This window comes from Branchiostoma floridae, chromosome 4 (assembly GCF_000003815.2).
Source record: "Branchiostoma floridae strain S238N-H82 chromosome 4, Bfl_VNyyK, whole genome shotgun sequence".
NCBI classification, from domain to species: Eukaryota; Metazoa; Chordata; class Leptocardii; order Amphioxiformes; family Branchiostomatidae; genus Branchiostoma; species Branchiostoma floridae.
The window spans coordinates 22,915,293-22,926,877 of record NC_049982.1 but is presented as its reverse complement, the minus strand read 5'-3'; the positions used below and the strand labels follow the sequence as shown (position 1 = coordinate 22,926,877).

Genomic DNA, 11,585 nt, shown 5'->3' with positions numbered 1-11,585 from the left:
CCGGATGATTTATTAAGCGATTTTCATTTCTGGATCTTTAGGCCGCATGTAGATTGGTTTAGCTCCGATTTTCGTCAAGCTTACGATACTATAAAGAAAGGAGAGAACCGAAAGCGGGCAGTTGTTGGCGCGAAGGAATTTGAAAAGGACTTTCTCCGTCATTTCCGTTTTTCAATCATTGAATCAAATTTGGTGCTGGTTTGTACTAATTCACATCACCAGTACGATTTTCGACAACCACATTTGGGAAACAACGAAGCAATCGATGAGCGTTTGTGTTCATTGGTTTTGCAGGCACATCTTGTTTCGTGTTCAGAAGTCAGCCCTGTATTGTATTTTTCACCAATCCCTCCCACACCAGCCCTTTCTCTCTTAATCAATTTAAATTGGATAGTCTCTGATTTTGATCGCCTTTAAAAGTAAAAGAAAATGAAAGATTTCGCGAATTTCTCGTCGATTTTTTTTAACACCTCAAATTTGTGACCGGAATTCTGTTCTACATTCAAGCAAACACGAATCCAACTCGTCCTGATTCAAGGACTAAACTAATTTTGTACGAGATGCTTTTTGCAATGCTGGAAGATGCTAAGTCCACACAAACCTTGCCAAATTGTATTTCATGGATGTGAGAGCCCAAACTCTAGCTCATTCAGTGCTCATTTCGTTTCAAGACGATCGACCAATGTTGCAAATCTGCACTACTTCATCTTCGTTTTCTGCAAGCCTTGCAAAATTACATTTCACCGATGTGGCGACTGAAAGCAAGTTTATTAGATTTGTACTTCTGTCGCGATTGACCAAATCTAATCACTCACCTAGGATGCGTTAGTGAATTCTAAGAATTTCCGAAAGAAAAGGCGCCTTGCCACGTCTGTAATTGACTGGCAGCTGGCCCATGGGCGGCAAGAAAAGACACGACTGTGGAGTCAATATGGACAGGTCTCCAAGTGTGGTGCTGGTGCTGGTGACAGTGGGTGTGTGTTGTGAGTGGTTGGTGATGGCATGATATGCGATCATATCCAGTTACTGTGAAAAGTTATATTACTGGCTTATTGATAGGAACTTATACATCCTTATACCGTTATTGCTATAAAAACGTTTAAATCATACCAAATCAATTCTTTTCTATTACTTAACAATTCTATCTTATCATTTACTAAACAGTCAAGTACATTTTGACTAGCTTCCACGAGAAGGTGCGGAGAGTACAATTTTGCAGAAATAGGGTCAACATTTCCCTTAACTGAGCCGAAAAAACACTATGGAGGCCAAACTCCCCTGGCAAATATTCTCCGTATAACCAGCGTAGTTAGTCTGGTAGAGAGTATACGTTTTGATGACGAAAATCCAGTAATTTCCCAATACCTGTAAATAAAGCTTACTTCCCCATTTTCTCAGGTTCAGACCAAGAAGCTTGACCTCAGTGGTCAAGGCGACCATGACCTCTGAGATGACCATGAGTGACCCGGACCTCCCGTCCATCTCCCTCTGGGTGGTCACCGTGGTGTACTGCATCATCTTCGTGGTGGGAGTGTCCGGCAACATGCTGGTGGGCATCGTGGTGTGGAAGAACGTGGACATGAGAACACCCACCAACTTCTTCCTGGTGAACCTGAGTATCGCGGACCTGCTGCTGCTGGTGGTGTCCATGCCCGTGGCACTGCTGGAGACCTGGATCCCCAAACCGTGGCTGCTCGGGAGATTCATGTGTAAGTCTATTCTTTTATTTCTTTATGATTACCTTCACGGAAGAGTTGTCGCCAGTACTGCAGTCTTTACAAATTCATAGGCAGCATCAATGTTTTCTTATTTCCCAAAAATACTCATTGTGTTTTTTAAGAAATACATCATAACAATAGCTTGTTTATGGTAACAGTTGATGGCTGGGAAGAAACTATAGCCGAGGTTCCACTCTGTAAAAACGAAGTTGTCGCCTGAGAGTACATGAAAAATAAAAATAAAAGCAATGTGACAATTGATGATTTGTTGGCTGAAGAAGCCAGGCCCTCTTTGATCAATGGATAGACGTGAAATATTATCAATGATTTATAATGGGAGACCACCCTAACAGGTTCTGTCGAAAAGGCCCTGAAGGCAGAAGAGGCGATCATGGTAGATCGCAATCTCTATCCTGAAATATGCATGCCAACTTCCAAAGTATGTGGGCAACTCAGAACGGCCCTTGTCTTAACGTTACCACTTAGAGCAAAAAGATAATCATCGCTGAGTTTAGGAGGCAAGGTAACATAAAATGCCTCTTTTTGAGAATATGGGTTGTTCTATCCCCAAGAAACCTGTAGCCAGCATTTACATTGTTCTTGTCAACACCACCTTATAGAGATGTACCAAGGTCAGCGAGGAAGTGCAAAAGCGACCCCCGCCCTAAGAACCTAATCTCAGCAGTAATAGCAAAAGGTCATACAAGTTAGAAGCAATCGAAACTTTCAATATGGACTAGACACAACAATCATCACGGCAATGGTCGTCCGACGGTGAAAAGGCAATCTACGCGCAATCTGCTTCCTGTTACAAGGTCAAGGAGACATCAGACCAATGTTATATGACTGCATATTGTGTTCACGAAATGAGGTCGGTAGCACCATGCACGGTTGAATCTAAAAGGCATTCTCACGAACAAAGTGAATAAAGGCATAAAATTGAATCTTATCACTAGCAAAGATGAATGTATGACACGTAATTTCTCCTGAAAAGCTTTAGCTATCTATTGGTATACAGAAAGGTTATTTTATACGTGCACACATTTAATGATCGTTTCCCACCTTAAGCCTTTGAAAAAATGTAACAAAAGTTGCATTTCCGATTACTTAAGATTGCTTAAGATGCTAACAAAAAAGTAAGAGCGACAAAATAAAATCGGTAGGGGGTATATTTTTTCTCAATTTTCTAAAGATTTTTTTCTGTAGATTCTAGACGTAAATTCATGTTGCATACCAATTTGGAAGCAGACCAAAGTCGTGATCACGCATTTAGCACTGCTGACACTGTGCCGAAATTATCTGATTTGGGTAATGAAGATGTATGAGGCTACTACCCGTGATGTAACCTAAAGCTCTATTTTTGTCCGACAGCTCTGGAGACCGTGAGCGAATCGTTTGTCTATGAATACACAATAAGGCATCGGAAAGAAAAATGGCCTGTGACAGACATTGGCTACATAGAAACATTCTTGCCATGCACAATCAAAGGCCTTTTTAAAGTCAACGAAACAAGCATAAAGGCATTTGGTAACATTGCTAGGTTGCTATTTCCTCCATTTTTTAAATATTTTTTTTTCTGTTGATTCTAGCCTATATATGTACATAGGCATGTTGCGTTCTAATTTGGAAGCAGACCTTTCACTAATCTGTTTTTGTCTAGTATCGTGCCGTTTGAATAGTTTTCACAGATGCTAAAGTTTTGTATTTCCATTAACACCCACGTCGAAGACCTTTTACTGAGCTCCCGGTTATGATACGTTTCCGGAGTGTTTTGAACACTGGGTGCGTGGGATTGATTTGGACAGCGTTATTTGGTAGAAAGTTGGTCATAATGCCAATGTGTATTGCCGTGCAGGATACTATAACAACTACGCAAAATCCACAAAGAAATTGTGTCCGAAGTACGCTGCACGTTCTCGGCCATTTTTCTACCAAATGGTGCTGTCCAAAACTCCAACCATGTAAAACTTCTAACGGGTTCGAAAGATTTACCCGGCGGCAGAAATCGTCATCCGCCCAAAGAGAACCTAGCAAATCCACGATAGACTGGATATCAGGCTAAATACCACCCAGTATTGAGAACATCTCCAAAGCGTGTCGTGATTTCCGGATGAAATGACTTAGATGGTACTGATTAAGAACAGGGCTTTTAGCTAATCAATGAATGCCATCGATTCTTAGAGACGTCAGCTTTGAAGTGACCGAACATGCAGTTCATTCCTTTTACTCCCACGCTGCAATTTCATTTCCTTCAGTGAGTCCGCACGGAAAAAAATGAACAGATAACTGGCTTGCGACAAGACTTATATTAATCCATATCTTTAAATCGATTGGTGCGGAGTTTCTGAGTCACGGCAATAGCCCCCATACAAAATACCAGGCCTTTCAATGTTCCGGTCGTCATAGCACGACAGTAGGCATCGCAATAACGGGCGTCTGGCGCTTTACTTTATATGACTGATGTGTTCGCGAAATAAGGTCGGTAATACCATATACACGGTTGAATATAAAATGGCATTCTCTTGAACAAAGTGAACAAAGCCATTAAATTGAATCTTATCACTAGCAAAGGTTGATGTATTACATGCAATTTCTCCTGAAAAGCACTGGTTCGCTATATGTTGGTATGCAAAAAAATGTATGTCATGTTTGTAAACATATTGATGATCGTTTCCCACCTAAAGCCTTAGATGTTGTATTTACGATTAAGATACTGACAAGAAATAAGTTCGACAAAATGAAATTGGTAGGTTGGGATACTCTTATTTTTGTTCACTTGTGTAAAGTTTTCAGTCTGTAGATTCTAGATGTCCATGCATGTTGCGTTCCAATTTGGAAGCAGACCAAAATCGTGATCACGACTTAAGCACCACTGAGAGAGGGTTCGGCGCGCTGTATCCGGTGTGAAGCTAGCTGAGCAGGGTAATGAAGATGAATGATGTATGAGGCTACCACATGTGATGTAACCTAAAACTCTACTTTTGTCCGACAGCTCTGGATATTGAAAGGTGCTGCGCAAAGTCCACCCAGAAATCGTGTCTGAAGTACACGTTCTTTCTACCCAATGGTGCTGTGCAAAAGTTCCACCACGTAAAACTTCTACCGGGTTCCAAAGATAACCCCGGCAGCAGAAAGCTTCGCCCCACCCGTAGAGAACCTAGCCAATACACGATAGACTGGATACTAGCTATAGGCTAAATCTTACTCTCAAAGCAGAGTTTCGGCTTTTTAACGCTTTTTAGTCGATTTTTCGGGCTTTCTATTTTGTATTGTATCTTGCTGTGTCAAAACACAGCAAGATACAATACAAAATAGAAATCCCGATACACACGATTAAAAAAACGTTAAAAAACAGCCGGAGCTTAACCTCTGCTTGGAGAGTAGCTTAATCCCACCCAGTATTGAAAACATCTCCAAAACGTGTCGTGATTTCTGGATAAAATGAGTTAGATGGGACTGGTTAATAACAGGGTTTTTAGCCAATCAATTAATGCCATCGATTCTTAGAGACGTGAGCTTTGAGGTGACCGAACATGCAGTTCATTCCCTTTACTCCCACGCTGCAATTTCAGTTACTTCAGTGAGTCCGCACGGAAAAATGAATAGATGACTGGCTTGCGATAGCACTAATATCAGTGCAAATGTGAAGATACATTCGATGTATATCCTCGTAAATTACATACTATTTACCTGAAAGTCCATTTTAGATTGTCAGATTCGTGTGGAGTTTTTGCGTCACGATAATAGCCCCCTTACAAAATACCAGGCCTTTCAATGATCCGGTCGTCATAGCACAGCAGTAGGCAACGGAATAATGGCCGTCTGACGCTAACCTATACCGCAACTATGTGCGTCAGGAATCCATTTCCAGATCCATATCTACTATACACATTGCGTGAGGAAATTCTAATCTCTATCACTACTGACGTGCGTGTCACAAGGCTTCCATCCTTCAATTAAGCTCGTTAGTTAGAAAACTGTATCTGCATAATTTTCTCAGCTGAATTTGCAATCCCGTTGCTTGTAGAATGCGTCCACCACGTTATGGCGGTAAAGCGGGTATCTCAGGTGCATGACTTCGCTGCGCCCGAGCGATTGGGCAGAGCGCTCAGCGAATTTCATTGATAAAAAGGCTTTGTGTGTTTTGTCGTACTTGTACTTTTGCATGCTGTTTGCAATATGAAGGGTAAGACCAATCCAATTCAGGACGCAGCGACACCGCCAACGTTGCGCAGTTTTCAGTGAGGTACCCACAGAATTCCCCTTTCCTGTCAAACTTGGCGCTTGTCCTTCTTGTAACTTCTACCAGGCTCCACAAATTGCTGGAAAAATAGTGCAAATTGGACACATGTAGAGCCAGACTGCGTATCAGTGTCGAACAGACTCTTTTACAGATTATACCGAACGCCCATGCTTCATACTTATCTGGTGTAGACGATGCCGACGGACGAACAGGAAGAATTGTAGACGATAAGAATGTAGGTTACTTTGCCGGGAGATCTGCACCATAAGTGCCAAAAAGGCCTTATTGGCAATAAAGCTGTCTGGATGACTGATAGACCGTAACGTCTTTGAAAAGCGTGAACAAAAGAGACATATTATCAAACATGTTTCAGACGTGATGGTGGACTTTTGCTAATTTGAAACCCAGAATGTAAAAAAAAAAGCCTAGGTATACTTTTGATAATATCAAACTGCATAGATTTGACGGAGCTCTACTGAGGGTACCAAAACATGTACGTGTGATGTGTGCGTGTGCTGTAGAAACTCCCGCTGTATAAATCTTCCGATATGGGTTAACCGATATAACGTTACCTGTTAGATGACTTGAGAAAGGAATGAAGTTGGGAAGGTGGGAAAGACGCACGAGTGAAAGGGAGGAAGAAAGAAAGAAAGAAAGAAAGGAATGAAGGGAGGAAGAAGGAAAGAGAAAAAAGGAAAGAAAGAAAGAGTTGTGAAAAAAAGTATTCATACACACACCCCTTGCCCATATTATGTCAACAACATTCGATAGAAGGTCAGACTCTAAGTCGGCTTCAGTGCCTGCTAGTCTGGCCGTACATGTAGCTACTGTCTATCAGACAGACAGAGAGACGACACAAGGATATCAGGACTTATTGTTCCAACGGCCTCTTTGACCACGTGTTCAAAAGGTGATTTATCTGTACTGGAACACGGTGTTAATTGTCGGCTTCCTGTTACAGGGATAACAAAATACCCCTTGCATCGAATTGCTTTAGTGGTGAGCAAGTCCAATTACAGCCGCCTCGCTAGGCACTTATCCCCCTCTTGTTGTCATCAATCAGCATTTGGTTCGCACTGTGCGTTTTCAAAGTGAGATTAACTTCATCTGATAAAGTCACGTCAAGGGTCGTCTTTTCTCTGAGCTCTGTGTGACAACGGTATTAACTTAAGCTCCCACATGATTCACAGCCACAAAACAAGCCGGAAATTCCACAGACCACCGCGGCTGTGGCTTTGAATGGGTTTATTCCATGGTGTTTGATCAAAGATAAAGTCGTAGCCGATGATGTGTACCCTGTATCGTAAATATAGCCAAACTACCATCTTACTTTTTAAAGTATGCACAAACAAAAATAACCGACTACGGTCCATCTTACTCTCCAAGCAGAGGTTCGGCTCCGGCGTTTTTTTTAATGTGTTTTATGCGTTTTTAATCGGGTTTAATATTTGTAAAATTTACTTCTCTTTGGAATGAAACAGCAGAAAATAGAAAGGCCTAAAAACGCATATAAGCGCGTAAAAACGAAGCCGAACCTCTGCTTTGAGAGTAGGTCAAACTAGAGCTTTTGGTAATTTGCTTTACTTCTGGGGGTTTCTATTGTTTATGCTGATGTTCAATGACATCCAAACTGTCTTCAGTATACTGGTATGGGTAAAACATCCTTGCACGGGCCAACAGTACTTCCTGTCGCGTGGTGAGAAAACTCTGGACACCAGCCAATGCCTGCTACTTAACAGCTTGGACACAGTTACTAAAGGTCCTAGGCGTTCTGGGACCTTATACATGTAAGTAACTGTGCCAAACATATTAGTGTTCTCGAAGTGCCTAGCATTGAAATGCCAATGCGCAAGTGTAGAAACCAACCAACCAACGGCACAAACAAACACATCAAGTGGCCACAAAACCTCCGTGTACATGTTAACAATTGAAGGTATTAAGTCTACAACACGTTACTACACCCACAGTGCACTCTTCCATCTTTTTACAACCACTAGCTTTTCAATCGCTGTGAGAGGACCTGGAATGTCTTCCTATTCATTAATATCTGTTCATCGGAGATGGAAAATAGATTAATTCAATGTCGTGGTCCCGAGCAACAGTTTGACATGAATGGAACTTCACAAGGAAAATGCGTAACTACATTACACGTGGTTATCAACCATGCTACAATCCACTCCAAACTCTCGAAACTCAATTTGGTAGAATGGCTTCGCGATAAACAACAATTTTCCAATCATTCACGTCAATTGAAAACGATATCGTGTTAACTATCGAGATGGAAAACTTAACACGATAAAACTGATACAAACAGTGCAAGAAGTGGAATAGACAGATTTCAAAATGCCTTTGGACGTGGGATACGCCAACAAACAGGATCCTTTGCAGCGAAATGGACCATTGTTTTCAGTATCGCGCATCCCCGGTCATTTCACAAGTTTTTACAGATAGTTAGGTCCAGGTTCAGGTCCGGAACTGGAACTGGACCTGGTCCTCTGAACATGGACCGTACCTGGACTTGAATTTTCTGTACCGGTGCCCACCGATAGTGTAGATAGGTACCGCCTCTGGTCATGTGGTTGAGGACAGAATGACTCCATCTGTCTGCTCTGATTTTGCAGGCTCAGGAACGTGCTGTCTGCCAGCGTGAAAGGGATCAGGCCCTACCGTCATTGGGACATTCAATCACGCCTGCTTTGTCGGTGCTTTGAATCAAAAACACTGCTGCGTTGTTTTTTTTTAATAAGGCATTTGTAGCACTTATCACAATCTTGGAGACCCGATCAATGATCGTATTTGGTCGTGACTTGGAACCCTGACGGAGTCGCATAAAAGATTTTTGATACGGTACATTTTGCATACTGTGTTCTCTGCTTAGCACTTGGCATTTGGGAAAGCGCATGGTAATTAAACACATACATCACTACCAGTGGACCTGTTCTAGTGACTACACAACTGGATACGAATGGATTTAGGCTACGTACAAGTATATGATTCAATCAACATGTGGAGTTCAACGCATCGGTTACATTATTGATGATGTTCAGAACAGAGGGCTGGGAGTTACAGCCACAAGCCCGTCTGATGTGACTGCCTTTAAACGAAAACTCTTTTCATATATACTTAATTGACTCCGACAGACCTTCAGCCTAGAACAGACATGGTCACTTTCACGCAGTTGCGCCATTTGCCTTGCTACAAGGCCACGCTAATTTGTCCGCATTCTAATGACTATTCCATAGATTTAGACTTACTTAATAGTGTATGTGTGTTGTTACGTTGATTTATCCTGTTTCGAGCCTTGCGTTGTTTATGATATTTGTTCTTGTATTTATGTGTATCATCATTTGATTATGATTATTATTGTTATGATTTCGGTTAGGCGGCTTTGAAAATGTGTCCTTTGGCACCTGTTCCGCCATACCCTCCATTTGTCATTGTTTATATGGAGAATTCTAATAGATAAATAAATAAATACTGTATGGCTACATGATTTTGTATAACGTTATAAGATATTTTCGCAAACGGATTCGTGTGGCTGAAATCATCTCTGATATCAGGTGTATGCAGAACCCAAAGAAAGTGCCCAACCCTTTCCCTATGTGTTTCCACAGGTTTGATCCAGTCTTACAACGAGTATTTGACCTTCCAAGCGTCCATCCTGACCATTTCGGCCATCGGCGTGGAGCGCTACTACGCCATTTGCCACCCGCTGAAGGCCAAACGGACGCTGACTCGCCGTCGCATCTTCTGTACCATCGCTGCCATCTGGGCGTTCTCCCTGGCGCTGTCCTCTCCGATGTTCACCTTCACAGATCTGTACGAGGACGCCCCGACCAACGGCACGAATGGCACCGACGTTTTTGTGTTGTGCATCACCGACTCTAGTTCCACGTCTGGGATGATTTACATCACCGTAGTGTCGATCTTGTTTTTCGTGGTTCCTCTCCTCCTTCTGTTCGGCCTCTACACGGCCATCAGCCGCCGACTGTGCGACGTGCCGTCAACCGAGCAGGGGCGGGACATCCGCAAGATGGCCCAGATGCGGTCCCGTCGCCAGGTTAGTAGTGCTTTAGTGCATTTTTTAGTGAAAAAGCTACCGTGCGGGCCGTAGCTGGACCGTACAGGCCGCAGCTGGACCGTACAGGCCGAAGCTGGACCGTACAGGCCGTAGCTGGACCGTACAGGCCGTAGCTGGACCGTACAGGCCGTAGCTGGACCGTGCGTTTCGGAGCTGGAATAGTGCGGGCCGTGGCTGCCCTTATACCGGGGTGCTTTGGACCAAGAAGCCATGGGTCCGAATCCCGGCTGTTGTCGATCACCCGACATGCACGCCACTAGAAAGAGTTTTAGTCTTTAGTTCGGGACGTTATTCTGTGCTACCCTGTTTATTGTGCTTGTCGATAAGAGATACGGGATTTGTTCCAACGAAGCTGTATATACTGTATATAGCATCTGTAATCTTTGAATGGTGGCTGATCTGTTTGTTTGAGGTAGTTAATCTGGTTTGCCTCTTTTGTTTTTAATTTCCAGGTCATCAACATGCTGGTTGCCGTGGTGGTGACGTTTTTCGTGTGCTTGACGCCTCACAGAGTGTTCCAGATGTGTATCATATTCCTGCCGGACGAACAGTTCCAGGCGTTGGCCGACGACAAGTTTACCACCGTGAACGTGGTGGTGTTCATCCGCATCATGGTGTACCTCAACTCCACTCTCAACCCCGTCCTCTACGCGCTCTTCTCCTCCAACTTCCAGTCCGGGCTGCTCGTCACGCTCTGTTGTCGAGAGAAGGAGAACCCACAATCCACGGCCTCGTTCGTCTTCTCCTCCAGGCGTTCTACCACGGCCATCAGCCTCTCCACCCTCAAGAACTACCCGCCACACGCCTTCAGTCGCCCGGCCGTTAGAAAGGATCTCGGCACGTGCCGGAGCTGCCCAGCCACATCACCAGCCGGGGCGTGCAGGCTGAGTCCGAGCGGGGGGGACCTGACTCCATCACCGGGCAGCTTCAGCGGGCTGGGCGGGTGTACACGGACATCCACCGGCTCTTCATTCTCATCGATCTGACTCATCATTCTGACCCTACATGTACATAACATAAGGACCTACATTTAACGTTAGCAATATGCTGTGAGGAGACGTTGTTGACAACAAGACTTACGACGACTACAAATTTGACAACCGCGAATAATATTTCTGGATAACAAAGTTGTTTGAATACAACCAGAGAGTAAATGCCTTGCCGGCGTTAGTGACTATCCATTTTACCATTGATCCGATCTCTAAGATTGTGCTTCAGAAAATACTTTTTCGGATCTTCAAAAACAAAACAGCAACGGTTTTGTTTTTTGAAGCACTGACAATGTTGACGTGATGAAATGATCCGATAACGCTGATTGCCCGGTTAGCTATTAACCCAACCATATTCAGTATGAACTTGAGGTCAAAACACCAGCACCAACTTTATTTGTTCCAGAAATACCGGTATACCGGTATACCGGTAACAACACGTCTTATGTTGGCTTTAATAGTACTGCCAATAAGAATAATTTCTGAAATAATACTGGAATATAGAAATAATGTAAGGAAAAGCATCGGAACAACACGTACATATCAACGGATTC

At 43.3% G+C, this 11,585-nt stretch overlaps 1 protein-coding gene across 1 annotated transcript; it reads left to right on the top strand.

The window, feature by feature from the left end:
- The first annotated feature begins 1,395 nt into the window (after positions 1-1,395).
- LOC118413645 (QRFP-like peptide receptor) lies at positions 1,396-11,348 on the top strand. The gene is made up of 3 exons (XM_035817172.1): positions 1,396-1,709; positions 9,576-10,021; positions 10,495-11,348. The coding sequence occupies exons 1-3, from the start codon at positions 1,439-1,441 to the stop codon at positions 11,026-11,028; spliced, it is 1,251 nt and encodes a 416-aa protein (XP_035673065.1). The 5' UTR covers positions 1,396-1,438; the 3' UTR covers positions 11,029-11,348.
- Positions 11,349-11,585: the final 237 nt, after the last annotated feature.

What these genes read in the sequence shown, in the direction of transcription:
- LOC118413645 (XM_035817172.1), top strand. Translation starts at nt 1,439, where the DNA reads ATGACCTCTGAGATGACCATGAGTGACCCGGACCTCCCGTCCATCTCC. An exon ending in GCTGCTCGGGAGATTCATGT is followed by an intron (nt 1,710 to 9,575) that starts GTAAGTCTATTC and finishes GTGTTTCCACAG; the next exon opens with GTTTGATCCAGTCTTACAAC. An exon ending in AGATGCGGTCCCGTCGCCAG is followed by an intron (nt 10,022 to 10,494) that starts GTTAGTAGTGCT and finishes TTTAATTTCCAG; the next exon opens with GTCATCAACATGCTGGTTGC.